General features: G+C 40.8%; 1 protein-coding gene across 4 annotated transcripts in view; it reads left to right on the forward strand.

The window, feature by feature from the left end:
- The window catches only part of apba2b (amyloid beta (A4) precursor protein-binding, family A, member 2b), a 68,189-nt gene that overhangs the window by 42,492 nt on the left and 11,158 nt on the right, over positions 1-14,539 (forward strand). The window contains exons 6-10 of one of the 4 annotated variants that reach the window (XM_033985447.2): positions 662-701; positions 1,901-1,969; positions 2,684-2,829; positions 8,181-8,216; positions 9,609-9,695. In XM_033985447.2, the coding sequence (XP_033841338.1) occupies positions 662-701; positions 1,901-1,969; positions 2,684-2,829; positions 8,181-8,216; positions 9,609-9,695 (378 nt within the window). The remainder of the gene's footprint in view (positions 1-661; positions 702-1,900; positions 1,970-2,683; positions 2,830-8,180; positions 8,217-9,608; positions 9,696-14,539) is intronic. The other 3 variants (XM_033985448.2, XM_033985449.2, XM_033985450.2) reach the window with 3 other exon arrangements.

Raw genomic sequence — 14,539 nt, forward strand, 5'->3', positions numbered from 1 at the left:
CTGTGTATAGTTTTCTTATCTAGACCGTGGCTGTGGATGTTGAAACAGATGAGTAGCACAGTGACTTTAGGTGCTTTGTAAATCCCAAATTGCTATGTGCCAGCTGTTTGGCTGCTCTCGGGCTCGTGACTCTTTAAATGTCAACGTGATTATGTGTGAATCATATTTCTTACACGATTATGGTATTTATTTTTGCACTCTCACACAAGCAACGCTCCCTTGAGAAACTTCTCTTGACAAGTCTGGAAAAGTATAAAAGAGCAGGAACAAAAACGATGTTGATGAAATGATATTGTTGTGCATTCTCAGCCCGACGGAAACATGTTTTTATTTGAAGTTTGCAGCTCTCATCTTCTTGAATAAATATAGTGACGCTATTAATGGGTAAATGGTTATAACTTATCTTGTTTTTGTTCATTTCTGTGGTTAGTTTTCTATAACTACTCGGCGTACAACAACGAGAGAAACTACGTAAACATCCGTGCTTCCATAGATCGCCGTAATTATCAAATTTTTTGTCTTTTCTTCGCTTCGTACCTATTTTCGTGCATTGCCTCCTCCGCCGCGCATTTCCCTAATATGATAAAGATTTATTTGTTGTGTTTCCAACTGCATACGCAAGCATTTATCATTAGCATCTTGTCTCGTTTCTATTTTCCAGCCAACCAAGAAAGTCGCCTCCTTCCCCAGCTTTGTCGATGGTAAGTCAATCTGCATTCGCACAAAATCAAAACATTTTAATTACATGGCCAGCTTCCAAGACAACAATGCTTTTTTTTTGTTGTTGTTTTTTTCCCTCTTCCTTTTCGCCTCGAGATAACGCCACTACTGCCCGTGCCGTCACAGTGCTGGTGGGCAGATGCGGTCTAAAATAGCGTGAGGATTTAGTCGCTTTGGATCACGACAGCCCGTTGTGGCCCGTGGAGGGTGTTACTGAACGCACATCTCCATATCGCACGTATAGATTAATCTCAGCCCTGTCCTGGCGCTGCACCTCCATTAGCCCAAAGCACCGCAGTCCAACGCAGCCCCTTATCGCCCGGGTGCTATCACTGTTTAGCTCAGTTTCTCTATTCTGCCCCAGCGCTAGTGATTACAAGAGCCTCTCCACCGCAGTAACCTCGCTCACCAGACCTGATTGATGGCATGTCCTCCCGGCGTGACTGTCGGCTCCCCGTGGCTTTTTCTTATACCATCCTCAGACATTCATTAGGGGCTGAGCGACGCTGAAAATGTGTCTAATTCACATTTATCTGTTGCAAGTGTTGTGTTCTATTTGCGATTTATGTTCTAAACTTAAAACTCACCTAAACACGCTCACGTTTTAGGACCACGCATGCAAGTTTTGTGCAGAATAGCATCCCACAAAAGCCGAATATACGTAAATGTTTTGTGATTTGCAAAGTCAAATAGCATTTTTATTTGAGGTTGTTTAATATTGCAGCCGTAACATGACTCACCTGCTCACGGTTAATGAATGTCGATGTGTAAATTCATGTTTGCATGTCTGTTTATGTATGTTTAAACCAGCTGTGCGACTAACCAGCCACTGCCAAAGCTGCACCTCTCATAAGGAATACATCCATTTATATATTTAATTACTGAGAGAGGAGCTAGTTACAACCAAATCAGAAGTCAGGGAAATCAAAAAACACTCTTAAGTCAAAGGAAATACCATGTTTTTTCTGTAAAAGCTGTGCCAATATTTAAATTCCACATGATTAAATGTAAAAACGCTTGTGTTTGTGACGTACGCACTGAAGCAGAGCAATCACGTTCCCTATCTCCATATCTCCAGCACTCACTTCCTTTGGACTGACAATGCAATAATAGTATAACACCAGACCTCACTCTAGCCTCTTGTCTCCTCTGTTAATGGCCTCCCTCTGTGTCTTTCTAGCCATAGTCCCAAGACCGCGTGAGCCAGAAGACCTGATTCATGGCATTATCTTTGCTACTAAATACAATGGTTAGTCTATTTGAGAATACCCAACAAAGGGTGGGGGATATATCTATATAAACTCCACACAGATTTACTTAAATAGCGCTGGTCGTTTAAATGCACAATTATGATTATCACAACGTAATTATTTTAAATGCACTGTTGACAATTGGTGTTCACTAGCTCATAATCTTTACAGTTAAATTTCGTTAAATAGTTGCATTTTCTCTTAAACAAATCACTTCATTACATTGGTTTCCATTTGATTAACACTTTGTGCATTATGAAACTGTTCCGGGCAGAGGGTCCGTCACCTGTTTGCGTGCAGAGAAATGTTCCACAGTATGGCATTAACTGCATCTGCATCAGGCCAAGTTGCAAATCAGATGTACGGAGACGCTTTTCAAGGTCTTTTTTGAGGAATAAAAACACCCGTAGTTGAATAAATGCATCGTTTTTATTGCGATGCTGTGGAACATAAAGCGATTACAAGCAGGTGTCCGACCCCCCCACCGCTAAAGTTACATAATTCACCTTTAATTTTCTGCTATTACTTTGTTTTTGTTGCACTGGGACACAGCAACCCTCTCATAACCACTTGACAATCAGGCTTTGGCTCTCTTTTAGACTGGCTTTAGTGATTAGAAGACCCTCTCCACCACAGTGACCTCAGACTAGCGCACACCCCCCCCGTCTCCTTTTGTTAACGGTCTCCCCTCTGTCTCTCTCCCTTGGCTGTAGTCCCGGGCCCGTGCGAGCCAGAAGACCTGATTGATGGCATTATCTTTGCTGCTAACTACCTTGGCTCCACTCAGCTGCTGTCTGAGAGAAACCCCTCCAAGAACATCCGAATGATGCAGGCCCAGGAAGCGGTCAGCAGGGTCAAGGTACGTCCAAAATAAAGAATCGCTACATGCCAAAACACGGCAATGAGTCACACGTGCTTTATCTGTCCTGCCCTTAAAATACTTACACATTGAAGTACATGAATACGCCTTTTATTTTCCCAAACGCAGAGCTACATTTGTGTTTCTAAAGTGTGTGTCAGATCTGAGCTGTGTCTTTTCTTGTTTGTTTGGTTTATTTTTCATTCTCTCTGATCCGCAGCTTTTATTGCTACAGTGGGTCAATAACTGGCATGAACATCTTACATAAAGTCTTGATGTTTTATCTCGGTATAGGCAAGTAAAGTACAAGTCTTGCAAGTTTATCTGTTTGATACATGGAGGTCTCTGGAGACACTGAACAGGCAATTAACCTACGGATGAATACTCCAAGACAAAGAGCTTTAGTTTAGATTTAGATTTAGTTTTTAGTTGGTGTCGCTCGGCTGGACTGGGAACGCCTTGGGGTCCCGCTGGAGGAGCTGGAGGACGTGTCTGGGGTGAGGGAAGTCTGGGAGTCGCTGCTTAGACTGCTGGCCCCACAACCCAGCCCCAGATAAGCAGAAGAGAATGGATGGATGATTGGATAGTTGGTTTAGTTTAGTTAATTTTGAGTTGTTGTTTAGTCTGTGGACCAGTGTTCTGCTCTTACACCGGCCTATATGAAAGTAACAGTTACTCAAATACAACTGTTAACTGTTGTCTCTAGATTTGATTGCTAGTACATGCACTGCCTGGCCAAAAAAAAAGTCGCCACCTGGATTTAACTCAGCAAATAGGTCCTCTCCTCCTGCAGTTGGTCTGGTCTAGGTTCAGCAGAATGAGGTCAGCTGACACCTGAATAAACTGAATGACCAGGTTATTGTTATCAGTGGATTTTTGGGCATATTTCAAGATGACAATGCCAGGATTCATCGGGCTCAAATTGTGACAGAGTGGATCAGGAGCGTGAGACGTCATTTTCACACATGGATCGTCCACCACAGAGTCCAGACCTTAACCCCAGTGAGAATCTTTGGGATGTTCTGGAGAAGCTTTGAGCAGCGTCAGACTCGACCATCATCAATGCAACAGGTGAAAAACTAATGCAACACTGGATGGAAATGAATGTTGTGACGTTGAAGAAGCGAAATCGAAACAATGCCACAAAATATTAGAGTGTGTGACCTTTTTTTTTTTTTTTTTTTGGCCAGGCAGAGTATTTCAACATTTTCCCTTGCATTTCTGTGTATCTTTATATCATTGGTTCTCTTACATGTCTGCTGTGGAAAAAATTACAATTTTAGTTGAAAAGTAATCTATTTGCGACGCCAAGTGAGTTATAGAGAAAACAGAAAAAGGTTTATTCTTTGTTACAGCAGATACGGCCAAGACAGAGACTAGACCTGCCCTGGACACAGACTGGCAGCGGCCCGGTCCCGTGGTCCTTAAGTCCCCCCCGGTCTTAAGTCCCCTGAGCATTTGAACTCTGAGTTTTTTTTCTACCAGAAGGACAATGCTACATACATTTCAAAGCAGAGTGACTTTTGTTTCACACCCAGAGATAATGAATTTTAACACTTAGGCAGGTAGAACAACACGTTTCCTGTGGGACGGACACAGAGCTTCACACAGGTTCATGTCTGGTCTGGGTCTGACAGATCAAATGGATTTAAAGACACACGATAAGAACATTTTCTTCACTACATGAATATAGTTCTATCACACTTCCCATTTACTGCAAATTCTCCATGAAGAGCCAAATATGTAATAATTTCCATTGCGTTATATACGTTCAGTGTTGAATTTCCCCCCAAAATTCTACTTTTTAAATCACAAATACTGTCACTACAAACTGCATTTTATTTAAACTTCCTCATTCTGTTCCCCGTCCACGTCGTCGTCGCACACGTCTAAACTTTACCCGCGTTTCCCAGCAGCGAGACAGATTCACGTACATCCCTCACATACAAACCTTGATCTAAACTCACTGTTTCACTATAATTTCATCAAGCTCGCTCTGTCGTTAGGGAAGAGACGTATCCTTGAAGTGGATCTGTGAAACCTAATGCGCGTTACAGGATGAGTCACTGCTCAACTTGCACAAAAGCATGAAGCAGTCAACTTCACTTAACTCGATACATTATTCACAACTTCTGGGTGGCACTTTCGCATTGCTAAAACCTACACATGCATTTTTCATTCATTGGATTTTGTGGTTGTAGCTGTCCCACTTTCAGATTTTATTTTATTTTATTTTTATTTTTTTTTCTGGAGGGTCATGTGTCTTTAAATGCAATTATCTTGAAAGAATTAGTATTGTATAGCAGAGATTAAACCGCTTTGTGATTCAAGACTGAAGCACAATTGGATTTTAGTGTAGGCTGTGAGGTGGAGATCCTCTGTGGCGTTTTAATGCTCGGGATGTATATGTTTATCTGGGATGATGAGAGATGAGGATGGGACGTATGCCAGATGGTGCTCCTTTATAGCCATAGTAAATTAAATAAAGATGCATCTGGATGTGTACGTGTTGTTGTTACATTATGAAACCTAAAATTGGTTGAGTAACGTCTGTGTGTAACTGCTGTTTTAAGATATCAACGCATTCTGCAGACTATCAATCAACGTATCAATATAAAGACGAAGAAATTTACTGCTGGAGTTACATAATATTGTTGATAAGTACCGTTAATGAAAGAATTCTAGCTTTAATATTCCCCCAAAACATGCTATTTTATAACTAGGGATGTAACAATAACTGAAATATTGTGAGATATATTCGCAAAAATCACGCTTCTTTGCATAAATGTGTTGTTTTGATGTGGAAACGGCAAGAAAACAAAGGGAACTACAGTCCAAGATCCAGCTTCATTTCATAATTTATTGGAAAAGATCAGTAACGACAGCACCAAAAGGCTTGTCAAGGATTTTTAGGACGAAAAAGTAGCGTTTCTACAGTTCTGTTTAACCTCATAAGCTTCAGATTGTGTCCGTTTTCTCACAAATGCGTCTGTAATATGTATAATAACCTAAAAAAACTAACAAAACATGTATTCTTTTATCCTTACATTTCCCACCCAGTGCATGTGTATCGCAAAACAACACTATTTGTTCCTCCTCGTCCCGCTGTTCCGTCGTCATTGTACCTTTCGCCTCTTTGATCTTCACTTGTCTGTTTTCAGTTTATCACATACAATTGAAAAAAGAAAAAAACCCGAAACGAAACACTCCCGACGGATTGAAACCATGGCAACAGCCAGCTCTCACCTTCTTGTTCTTCCTGCATCAAAACAGGTCCTCGGAACAAGACGCAGCGCATTATCTAGTTGGTTAAATAAACGCACATCGAGTAACTCATCTTTGACGTTTTAAAATAGCAGAGTATCGCTCACTTGAGACTGAAAACAAAAGTCAAATTCGAATGTTGTGGATGTGCGGTTGTACCACTATGATACACGCAACTTTCGAATTAGCAAAACCAAATATTCTACCTCTTTTGATTTAATATTTATGCGTTCCTCTCCCCACGCGCTTCCTATGTGTCATCCCGTTGCTTACCTCATTCCCTGTAGATCAGACAAAAACCCACAAATGTCTTATGTGCAAATTTTCAAAAATATACTAACCTTAAGGCTGTTTTCTCTGCAGCAGGAAGTAGTAGTAGTAGTAGTAGTAGTAGTCGTCGTCATCGTCGTCGTAGTAGATAAAGAACAAAACGCAGCACATAAAACAGTATCGAGATTACGTGCCAGGGTTCAGATTCACAAGATACGGAAAAGAGAAAACTGTAATAGTAGTGGTAGAGCTGTAAAACACTAACTTGAGATAAGAATCAACCTCAAAGCAGTCTCTTCCCGCAATGACATGACCTTGTAATTATTTTGGGAACGCTGTTAAAATCCTTACCGCAGGCTACGTCTCTTCTCTTTCTGTCCTTAGATCGTTATATTGAGGAGGACGTTTACCATCAGACCGACGCACGAGGATGAGGATCGTCTTATAGGAACTTTTTACAACACATTGACTTAATTGTGATTGTTTTGGTGCGCACGAGTTACTCCATTTCCAGAGTAAAAGTGATAAAGACATTGTCCTTTTGTCTGTCGTTTACGCCACTTTAAAGCGTCGCGATTAAATAGATGAAAGCTGGTATCGTAATTTATCGTGCGTATATTTTCTTTGTAATAGTGCGGAGGTTTTGTGCTAATTTGTACGTAATAATAAGAAGAGATTTGAGCCGTAGAGGGTTGACCAAGTAACTTTTATGACTATTATTAGTTAATTCAGCCATTTATTTGTTCCAGTCCATAGTTTTTAATGATCCTGTCTGTTTAAAAATGGTTTATTTGGATTATCTTGCATTTTTTTATTGTGTCAGTGGTGGTTTCAATATTATCGTTTATCGTGATGTTTCTCTGTAGCCAAATATCACGCTTCAAAATGTGTAAATGGGAATAATAAAAGTGTAACGTGATTTATTTGACTTATTTTTTTACGTATTAACATTAATTCGGAACGTTAGTATTTTTTTTGCATTTATTTTATTTCCAATTAACATTTATTTATTACACTATGTTTGGATGAATTACATTTACTTTAATAATAATAATAACGTTGGTTCCTGTTGTTGTAGCGCTGCACCGACAAACGTGGCGAGTGTGAATAAGCGTGGGAAAGATGTGTGGAGTTGCGTTGTGAAATAAAAAGACGAGCTGTGCACTGTCCTGCCTTGTCAGTGTGTGTGTGTTGGCAAAGAAAACAGCGAGAAGGTGCGTTATATTAGGGTTACAAAGGTATATGTTGAGGAGTTTGAAGATAAACTGATGGGTAAGCGTAAAGATTTGATGTATATTATCACGAGATCCTGGGTTACAATGGTTGACGTGTATTAAAAATGGTTCAGTCAGGCCTTTGTAGCTCAAATGTACAGTATCATATTAAAAGTGTGTTGTGTATCCACTCTGTTTTCTGTCACTCGCATCAAAACACCCACTGTTTAAAAGATTCAATGGATCAGGAGTGTACTGTGTGTGTTTGCATGTTGTGGTTTGTTGTGTTGGAACAAGAAAAGCAATTATTCCTGTCTGTAATTGCTGTTTGGATTTGAATCTGATAACCAACGCGGCTGTGCTATCTTTCATACGCACACAAGGACATAATTCATTCACACACACGCACACACACGCTCGCACTCACACTCTCCTTCTGCTTGTCTTCGCTCTCTTTCTCTTTTGGAGATAGCGCAGCTGCAGTTTGGTTTGTAACGTGTCTACCTGCTTTGATTTACCTTATTTTATTCCCTCTTCTTGTCTGTTGTGCTCCTGTTTACGCTGACCCCGTCCCTTCGCCCACCGCCTCCTGCCCACTGCCAGAGGGTTCAGAAGGCTGCTAAAATCAAGAAAAAGGCGGTGTGTTATCAAAAAGCCCCCAGTCTCATCGTAACATCGTGTTATTTTCATTCACGTCCTCGTCTCTCATCTGTTTTATTTGTGCTTTGCTGTTAATTTGGGCAAACCAGTAAAAGCTTAACTAACAGTTGATGTCTGTATCAGTACAAAACCTTTGAGAAATGAGTTTTTATGCATCTTTACAAGACGTTTTCTTTAATCCCTGTTAATACGTGCTGTGCTCCAAGCTCCACCACAAACTTTTAGCCATATTTTTTTATGTTTTATTGCATCGAAATCTTAAAAAACAAGCATCCTTACTGTGAGCGAGCTTGCATCTCCACAAACCTAGCTCTTATCGCTGGAGGGAGGGCTTCCTTTTGCTTGTCTCCATGGAAATATTGTTCGTTTGGTTATGATATTCCACAATATGACATGGAAGTATGGTTTTAACTGTCTTTTTCCATGGAATCTTGCAGGTGGCACCTCCAGAAAGTTAAAACATTAAAAAAAACATGGTAACGTGACAAAACCGAAGTGTCCAAACTATGGGAGTCCTCTTAAATCAAAGTACTGCTTTTGTAAAACTTATTTTTTTTCCTCTAAACATTTTGATGTTGACATATTCTGAATAGTGCAGCTCAGTAAATGTGTGTTTTATATCCAGAGCTCGTGTGGTGTGAGAGCCAGCTGGTCGAGGTTTAGTGTAAAGCTGCTCGTTGTTTCTGTGCCAAACTCACCATCACCATCTCATCACTGCCCACTGCACGGATACATGTTTTATTTATGTAACTACCTCACCTCCGCACACGTCTATGTCCAGCCAACACGCTGCATGCAACCACAGTAAAATCACTCGAGTACATATCACTTGAGTAAATATCACTGGAGTATACAGTACTGTGCACAAACCTATAAACGCAGTGAGGTGCAGCTTTACCAGTGACGGCCACTTCATGTTATTGCACGACCAGGCCAAGGAATGTTACAAGTGCGGCATTAAACCTGTCAATCTCCATGGAGACGAGCGCATGACACCATCAGGTTAAATTACAGGTCGAGTCTGTGAATAAGAGAGCAGCACTTCACCTCACAGTATTTTTTGAGCAATAAAAACACCTGTAATTCGATCATTTCAAGATACACAGGTTTAATGCAATACTGTGGAACATTCCAGACAAAGCAGTATCATGTCTTTGGATATGAACAGATGGCAGACAGCTATAAGAAAAGTTGCGTAGTGCACCTTTAAAACAATGATCTGGATCCACAACGATATTTTCCTGACCTCACCTGTTCAATTCTGTATTTTTAGTAGTAATGTCACGTTTTCATGCAGTATTTCTGGAAGCACAGTACTGTATATTTTGTACGGTGCTAATCTTTCTAACTTTGTCCAAACTGTTTGTGCAGAATGCCGACGGAGACACGCAGACCCTGACGGAGGTGGACCTGTTCATTTCCACGCAGAGGATCAAAGTCCTGAACGCAGACACACAGGTGAGGCCAGCGCCAACAAAAGAGTTTAGTTTTATCTGCAGGTCGCTCAGACTGAGGGTGTATTAACCACTGACTAAGCTGCACACGGCCACGAAAACTCCACAGCCAAAAGTGCTGAAGCAAGCTGAGAAATAGGGAAAAAGTTTTGTTACTTTTCCTTTATCTGATGATGTGAATTCCTGAGGTAAGAAACTGGGGACACTGTGCATTTCTCAGGAAAAAAAATATGTAAAGGTCATTGCTGCAATGATGAGACATTAGAAATAACATATCGCTACTTTTTCACAAATTTAGCCTCTCCAGGTTTTACAATAAAAACTGCAGATCCATTTATTTGCACACTTCACTCTTCTCCGTGCACCTCACTCTTCTCTGCACACCTCACTCTTCTCTGCACACCTCACTCTTCTCTGCACACCTCACTCTTCTCTGCACACCTCACTCTTCTCTGCACACTTCACTCTTCTCTGCACACTTCACTCTTCTCTGCACTCTTCACTCTTCTCTGCACACGTCACTCTTCTCTGCACACGTCACTCTTCACTCTTCTCTGCACACCTCACTCTTCTCTGCACACGTCACTCTTCTCTGCACACGTCACTCTTCTCTGCACACTTCACTCTTCTCTGCACACCTCACTCTTCTCTGCACTCTTCACTCTTCTCTGCACACGTCACTCTTCTCTGCACACGTCACTCTTCACTCTTCTCTGCACACGTCACTCTTCTCTGCACACCTCACTCTTCTCTGCACACTTCACTCTTCTTTGTACATGTCACTCTTCTCTGCACACTTCACTCTCCTCTGCACATGTCACTCTTCTTTGCACACTTCACTCTTCTCTGCACACCTCACTCTTCTCTGCACACCTCACTCTGCTTTATGAACTTCAGAGCAGAGCAACAGCAATGAAACCACAGAAAACTGTTCAAAAAGTGATACTTTTTCTAATGTTTCAGTCGTAACATCGTCTTTGTCCACACTCTTGCACAGGTTGAATCACATAAGAGTGTGTTCGTCTGTCTCGCGTCTAAAGAGCATATTTATTTATACTTCAGTTTGAGCTAAAGAGACTTGGATGAGTGACAAAACATTCAGTCGAAAAACTCACTGCAAACTTGGCAGAATTCAGCTTTCTTTTCATATGGATTCTACTTGGACGACTGAAGGGTTACACTGAGGACTGTTTATATAAATGCACAGAGCTAACCTGCTAGCCGCCGCATTATAAACAGGAAGTGATCACGGGCTGTGCTTCCAGCTCCATAGACTCTGGCTCCAATTCACTTTACATTAGAAAACTGTCGTCCTTCTCTTTGTAAATGCTGCTCTTAGGCTCATCATTTTGGTTTTAAAATGTTCATATAAACCTGCTCTACGTGAACTTGGTGTTTTGTAATGTTTTTTAATTTCGCTATTGTGTCCATAACTCAAAATATGAACATTAATAAGAGATAAATCAGCTGCCAGAGTGAGGTGTTTCTTTTAACCGCAAGAAACATACTGAATCTTTACATTTTATTGTCTTTTAACTCTGATGGTGCTGTTGAACTAAGTTAGTCTTATAATGTAAGTGTATAAATGTGTGTTTTTATGTGTGTTCTCCTGCTCAGGGACTGCAGACGGAAAGTAGCAGCAGCTAAATCTGGAACAAGCCATTTTTTCTTTTGTAAGATTAATGCATTTGTACATGGACTCTGGCAAATAAAGAATAAATAAATTTAAAAAAAGGCAGTTGATTATGTTGTAGGGACATAATCATTTTTCCTGTTGACTACCTCTTAACGTAGACGTCCTGGCCCTCATTAAATGTTCAGTAAACTGTCAAATGGCATTACTTATTTTAGATGTCTTGCCTCATAATTCAGTGGAGCAGTTATTACCACGAGGCTTTCATCCATTTCTATATAGGCGCTTTTTAATATCTCTTTTAACTTTAGAGCAGGCTTCTCTGCGGACGACCATTTTCACAGGAGCTGATTGAAGTCGCAGCGTTTCTTTGCCTTTTTTGCAAAATGATGAAAATAGCTTTACGCCTCAGCGGCCTTTAAATGTATACGTATGTGGCAGATGATTCATTTGCAATAGTTGAGACGCTGTCAGTTTTTGTGTGTGGGCAGCAGCCTGGCAGGAACTGGTGCTTGGTGCAATGCAGTCTCTCTTTTCGTTCCTTCTCCATCTGGTTTGTGTGCCCTGCCAGTGGTAGAGAAAGAGCCGCCTTTATTCTACATTTTAAAGCGCTCAAGGCGATGTGATTAGGCCCCCTCACTGTGATTCATAAAACAACTGCTGCAGAAAATACATTAGTCTTAGTTTATAAAAGCTGTGGAAGTCTTAATGTGATGCACAGTGTTGGTAAAAGCCTTAACGGTGGCTTCAGGGGTGGGATCGAAAAGATGTTAAATGCGCAAAAGAACATAAACTCTACAGAGCCACGTGCAGACCTCAGCCAAGGCACTGCTCCGATTGACCTTTTCTGCCCCGCCCACTTTTGCCTCTAAATGCTTCCAAACCCGCCGCACTTTCTTCATTTCAAAGGAGAATTTATGAAAAGTTCCACAGCTAAAATATGATCTAAAGTAGGTTGATTTGTGTAAAATGTTCCGTGTTCATGTGACCGACGAGTCAACACTGCAGCGATTCTCTGAGACGCTTTAAAAATGTTTTATAGTCCGTAAAGAACTTATTTACTGTCAAGATCAACAGCTCCATGCAAAATAATACAAGCAGTGCCCACAGCAGCTTCGGGAATAAGGTGAATAAACTCAAGCTTAAAGTAAAAAGCAGCAGTTTGTGGCTAAATCTAACAGTAAAACATTTTATTGATTGTGAATGCAGTGAAAGAACCTGGTGCGTGGCTATGTAATGCTTCGGGATGAGAACGGATTGGCGTGTGCATCCTGCTTTGCTTTGCTGTCTGAAAAAGCTGCTCTAAAGCTGTGCACAGGCTCTGACGATTCATTCATGTGGATACTAGCAAAGTACCAAAGGGTATGAGAGCCAGGGACAAGTCAGATCTGCGGGAAACAGTTTAAATATCTACTTTCTCCATTCATTCCAACTTTAAAGGTCCTATATTACACAAAATTGAGCTTTAAGTCATGTTATAGTGTCGTTATCTCATCAAAAACAGACCTGGAGTTGTGTTTTGTTTCATTCATACACGCCTGAATGCTCTGTTCCACCTTGTGATGTCATGAAGTGGTAGTTTTCAAGCTCATTTTACCTTTAGTTCAGCAGAAATTCGCATTTCCAGGGCTGAAATTATCCAAATGATTCTAGTGGGGCACTTCCTGTATTACCCCGTGACATCATGAGGTGGAACAGAGTGTTTTTCTCTCAGCCTAAATCTGCAGGATTGTGTGTTTTAAACATGTGTAAATGAAACAAAACACAACTCCAGGTCTGTTTTTGTTATGTTTTTATAACATAGATCAGAAAATAGAGTAATACTGGCCCTTTAACCAGCTGAAATTTCCCTGTTTCATCCCGGATCAAATACAAAATCCTTCTGCTGACCCATAAATGCATCACTGTTCAGGCACCGCTGTATCTGCAAGACCTGATCACTTTACAATCTTCAAACCGCAGACTCAGATCTTCAGGTGGCTCCTTCAGGTCCCACACGAGGCTCCGTACGATGAAGGACGGAGCTTCTGTTCAGCTGCACCACGACTCTGGACCTGCCTCCGTGTCCAGAGCCGCACCGAGTCTGGACTCTTTCTAAATAAAAAAGAGCTTTAAATTAGTATTAAAAAAGTTATTGTTGATGTTTTTTAGCATTCAGCAATTGGTGTTAGTTTAAAGTTCTTGTTTTATTGTAGCACTCTGAGATTCTACGGAAAGAAAAGTGCATTATACATAAAAAAATGACTGATATTCTTTTGTAAATTAGCGTACAGTAGACATAATCGTTGGACTAGATGACTGAGACTTTTAAAATACATTATCAAACAAATAAAGCTTAAAATACAGTGACATTTTGATTTGATAATGCCACCGTCTTCGTTATAAAAAGGTCTTATCGTTAAAATACAACTGCGATCATTTTTATATCCGATTAATCGTTGTAGCTCTCATAAATATTTTTGTATTTGAGATTTAAGTGACGCTATTTATCCTTTTGACTTTTAAAATAAACCCCGAAACTTTTCAACATTAAGCAGCCATAACATCACAACTTTTTACACATCAAATCCGACATTCTGACATAAGACAATTATCAGGCTGAGTGAGCAAACATGATTAGAGTGGAGGCCGCTGCAGTAACGTTACAGCATCCTCACTGCACCTGCTCATTATTTCAGACATGTCCCCTGGATTTAATTTACCAGAGCATTGTGGGATGTAATCTGATTATACAGTAGATTTAAATTTAATCACAACACAGCCTGCTTGTTCCAGGAATACTTAAATGTAGTTTTATTCAATGTCATACGTGAGGCGTGGTGAACTGAAGCTTCCTGTCGTGTGTCTCCCATGACCCTCAAATCAATCACACAGAATAATGGAAAACCTGACGGGAAAAGGCAACAGCGTGGATTATTTCATTGCACCTCTCTGTATTTTGTATTGCCGTTTTAGGAATTTATACATCACCTTTTCAACGCGCCCAAAGAATCCAGGATCAAGGGCAGAATCGTATCTTTATTTTTGTCCTTGTGAAGGGTAAATGGACACTTTTTACGCCGCGTTTTTCCAACTTTAAGTCTCTCAAAGCACTTTAAACGAGGAGCCGCTCACCCGTTCGCACATTTAGACGCCGGTGCGCACAGATACTGGGGGTGAAGGGGGTTAAGAAGTGTCTTGCCCAAGGACAAAACAACAGCGTTCGTCCGTGTGAG

This window comes from Periophthalmus magnuspinnatus, chromosome 3 (genome assembly GCF_009829125.3).
Source record: "Periophthalmus magnuspinnatus isolate fPerMag1 chromosome 3, fPerMag1.2.pri, whole genome shotgun sequence".
Lineage (NCBI taxonomy): Eukaryota > Metazoa > Chordata > Actinopteri > Gobiiformes > Gobiidae > Periophthalmus > Periophthalmus magnuspinnatus.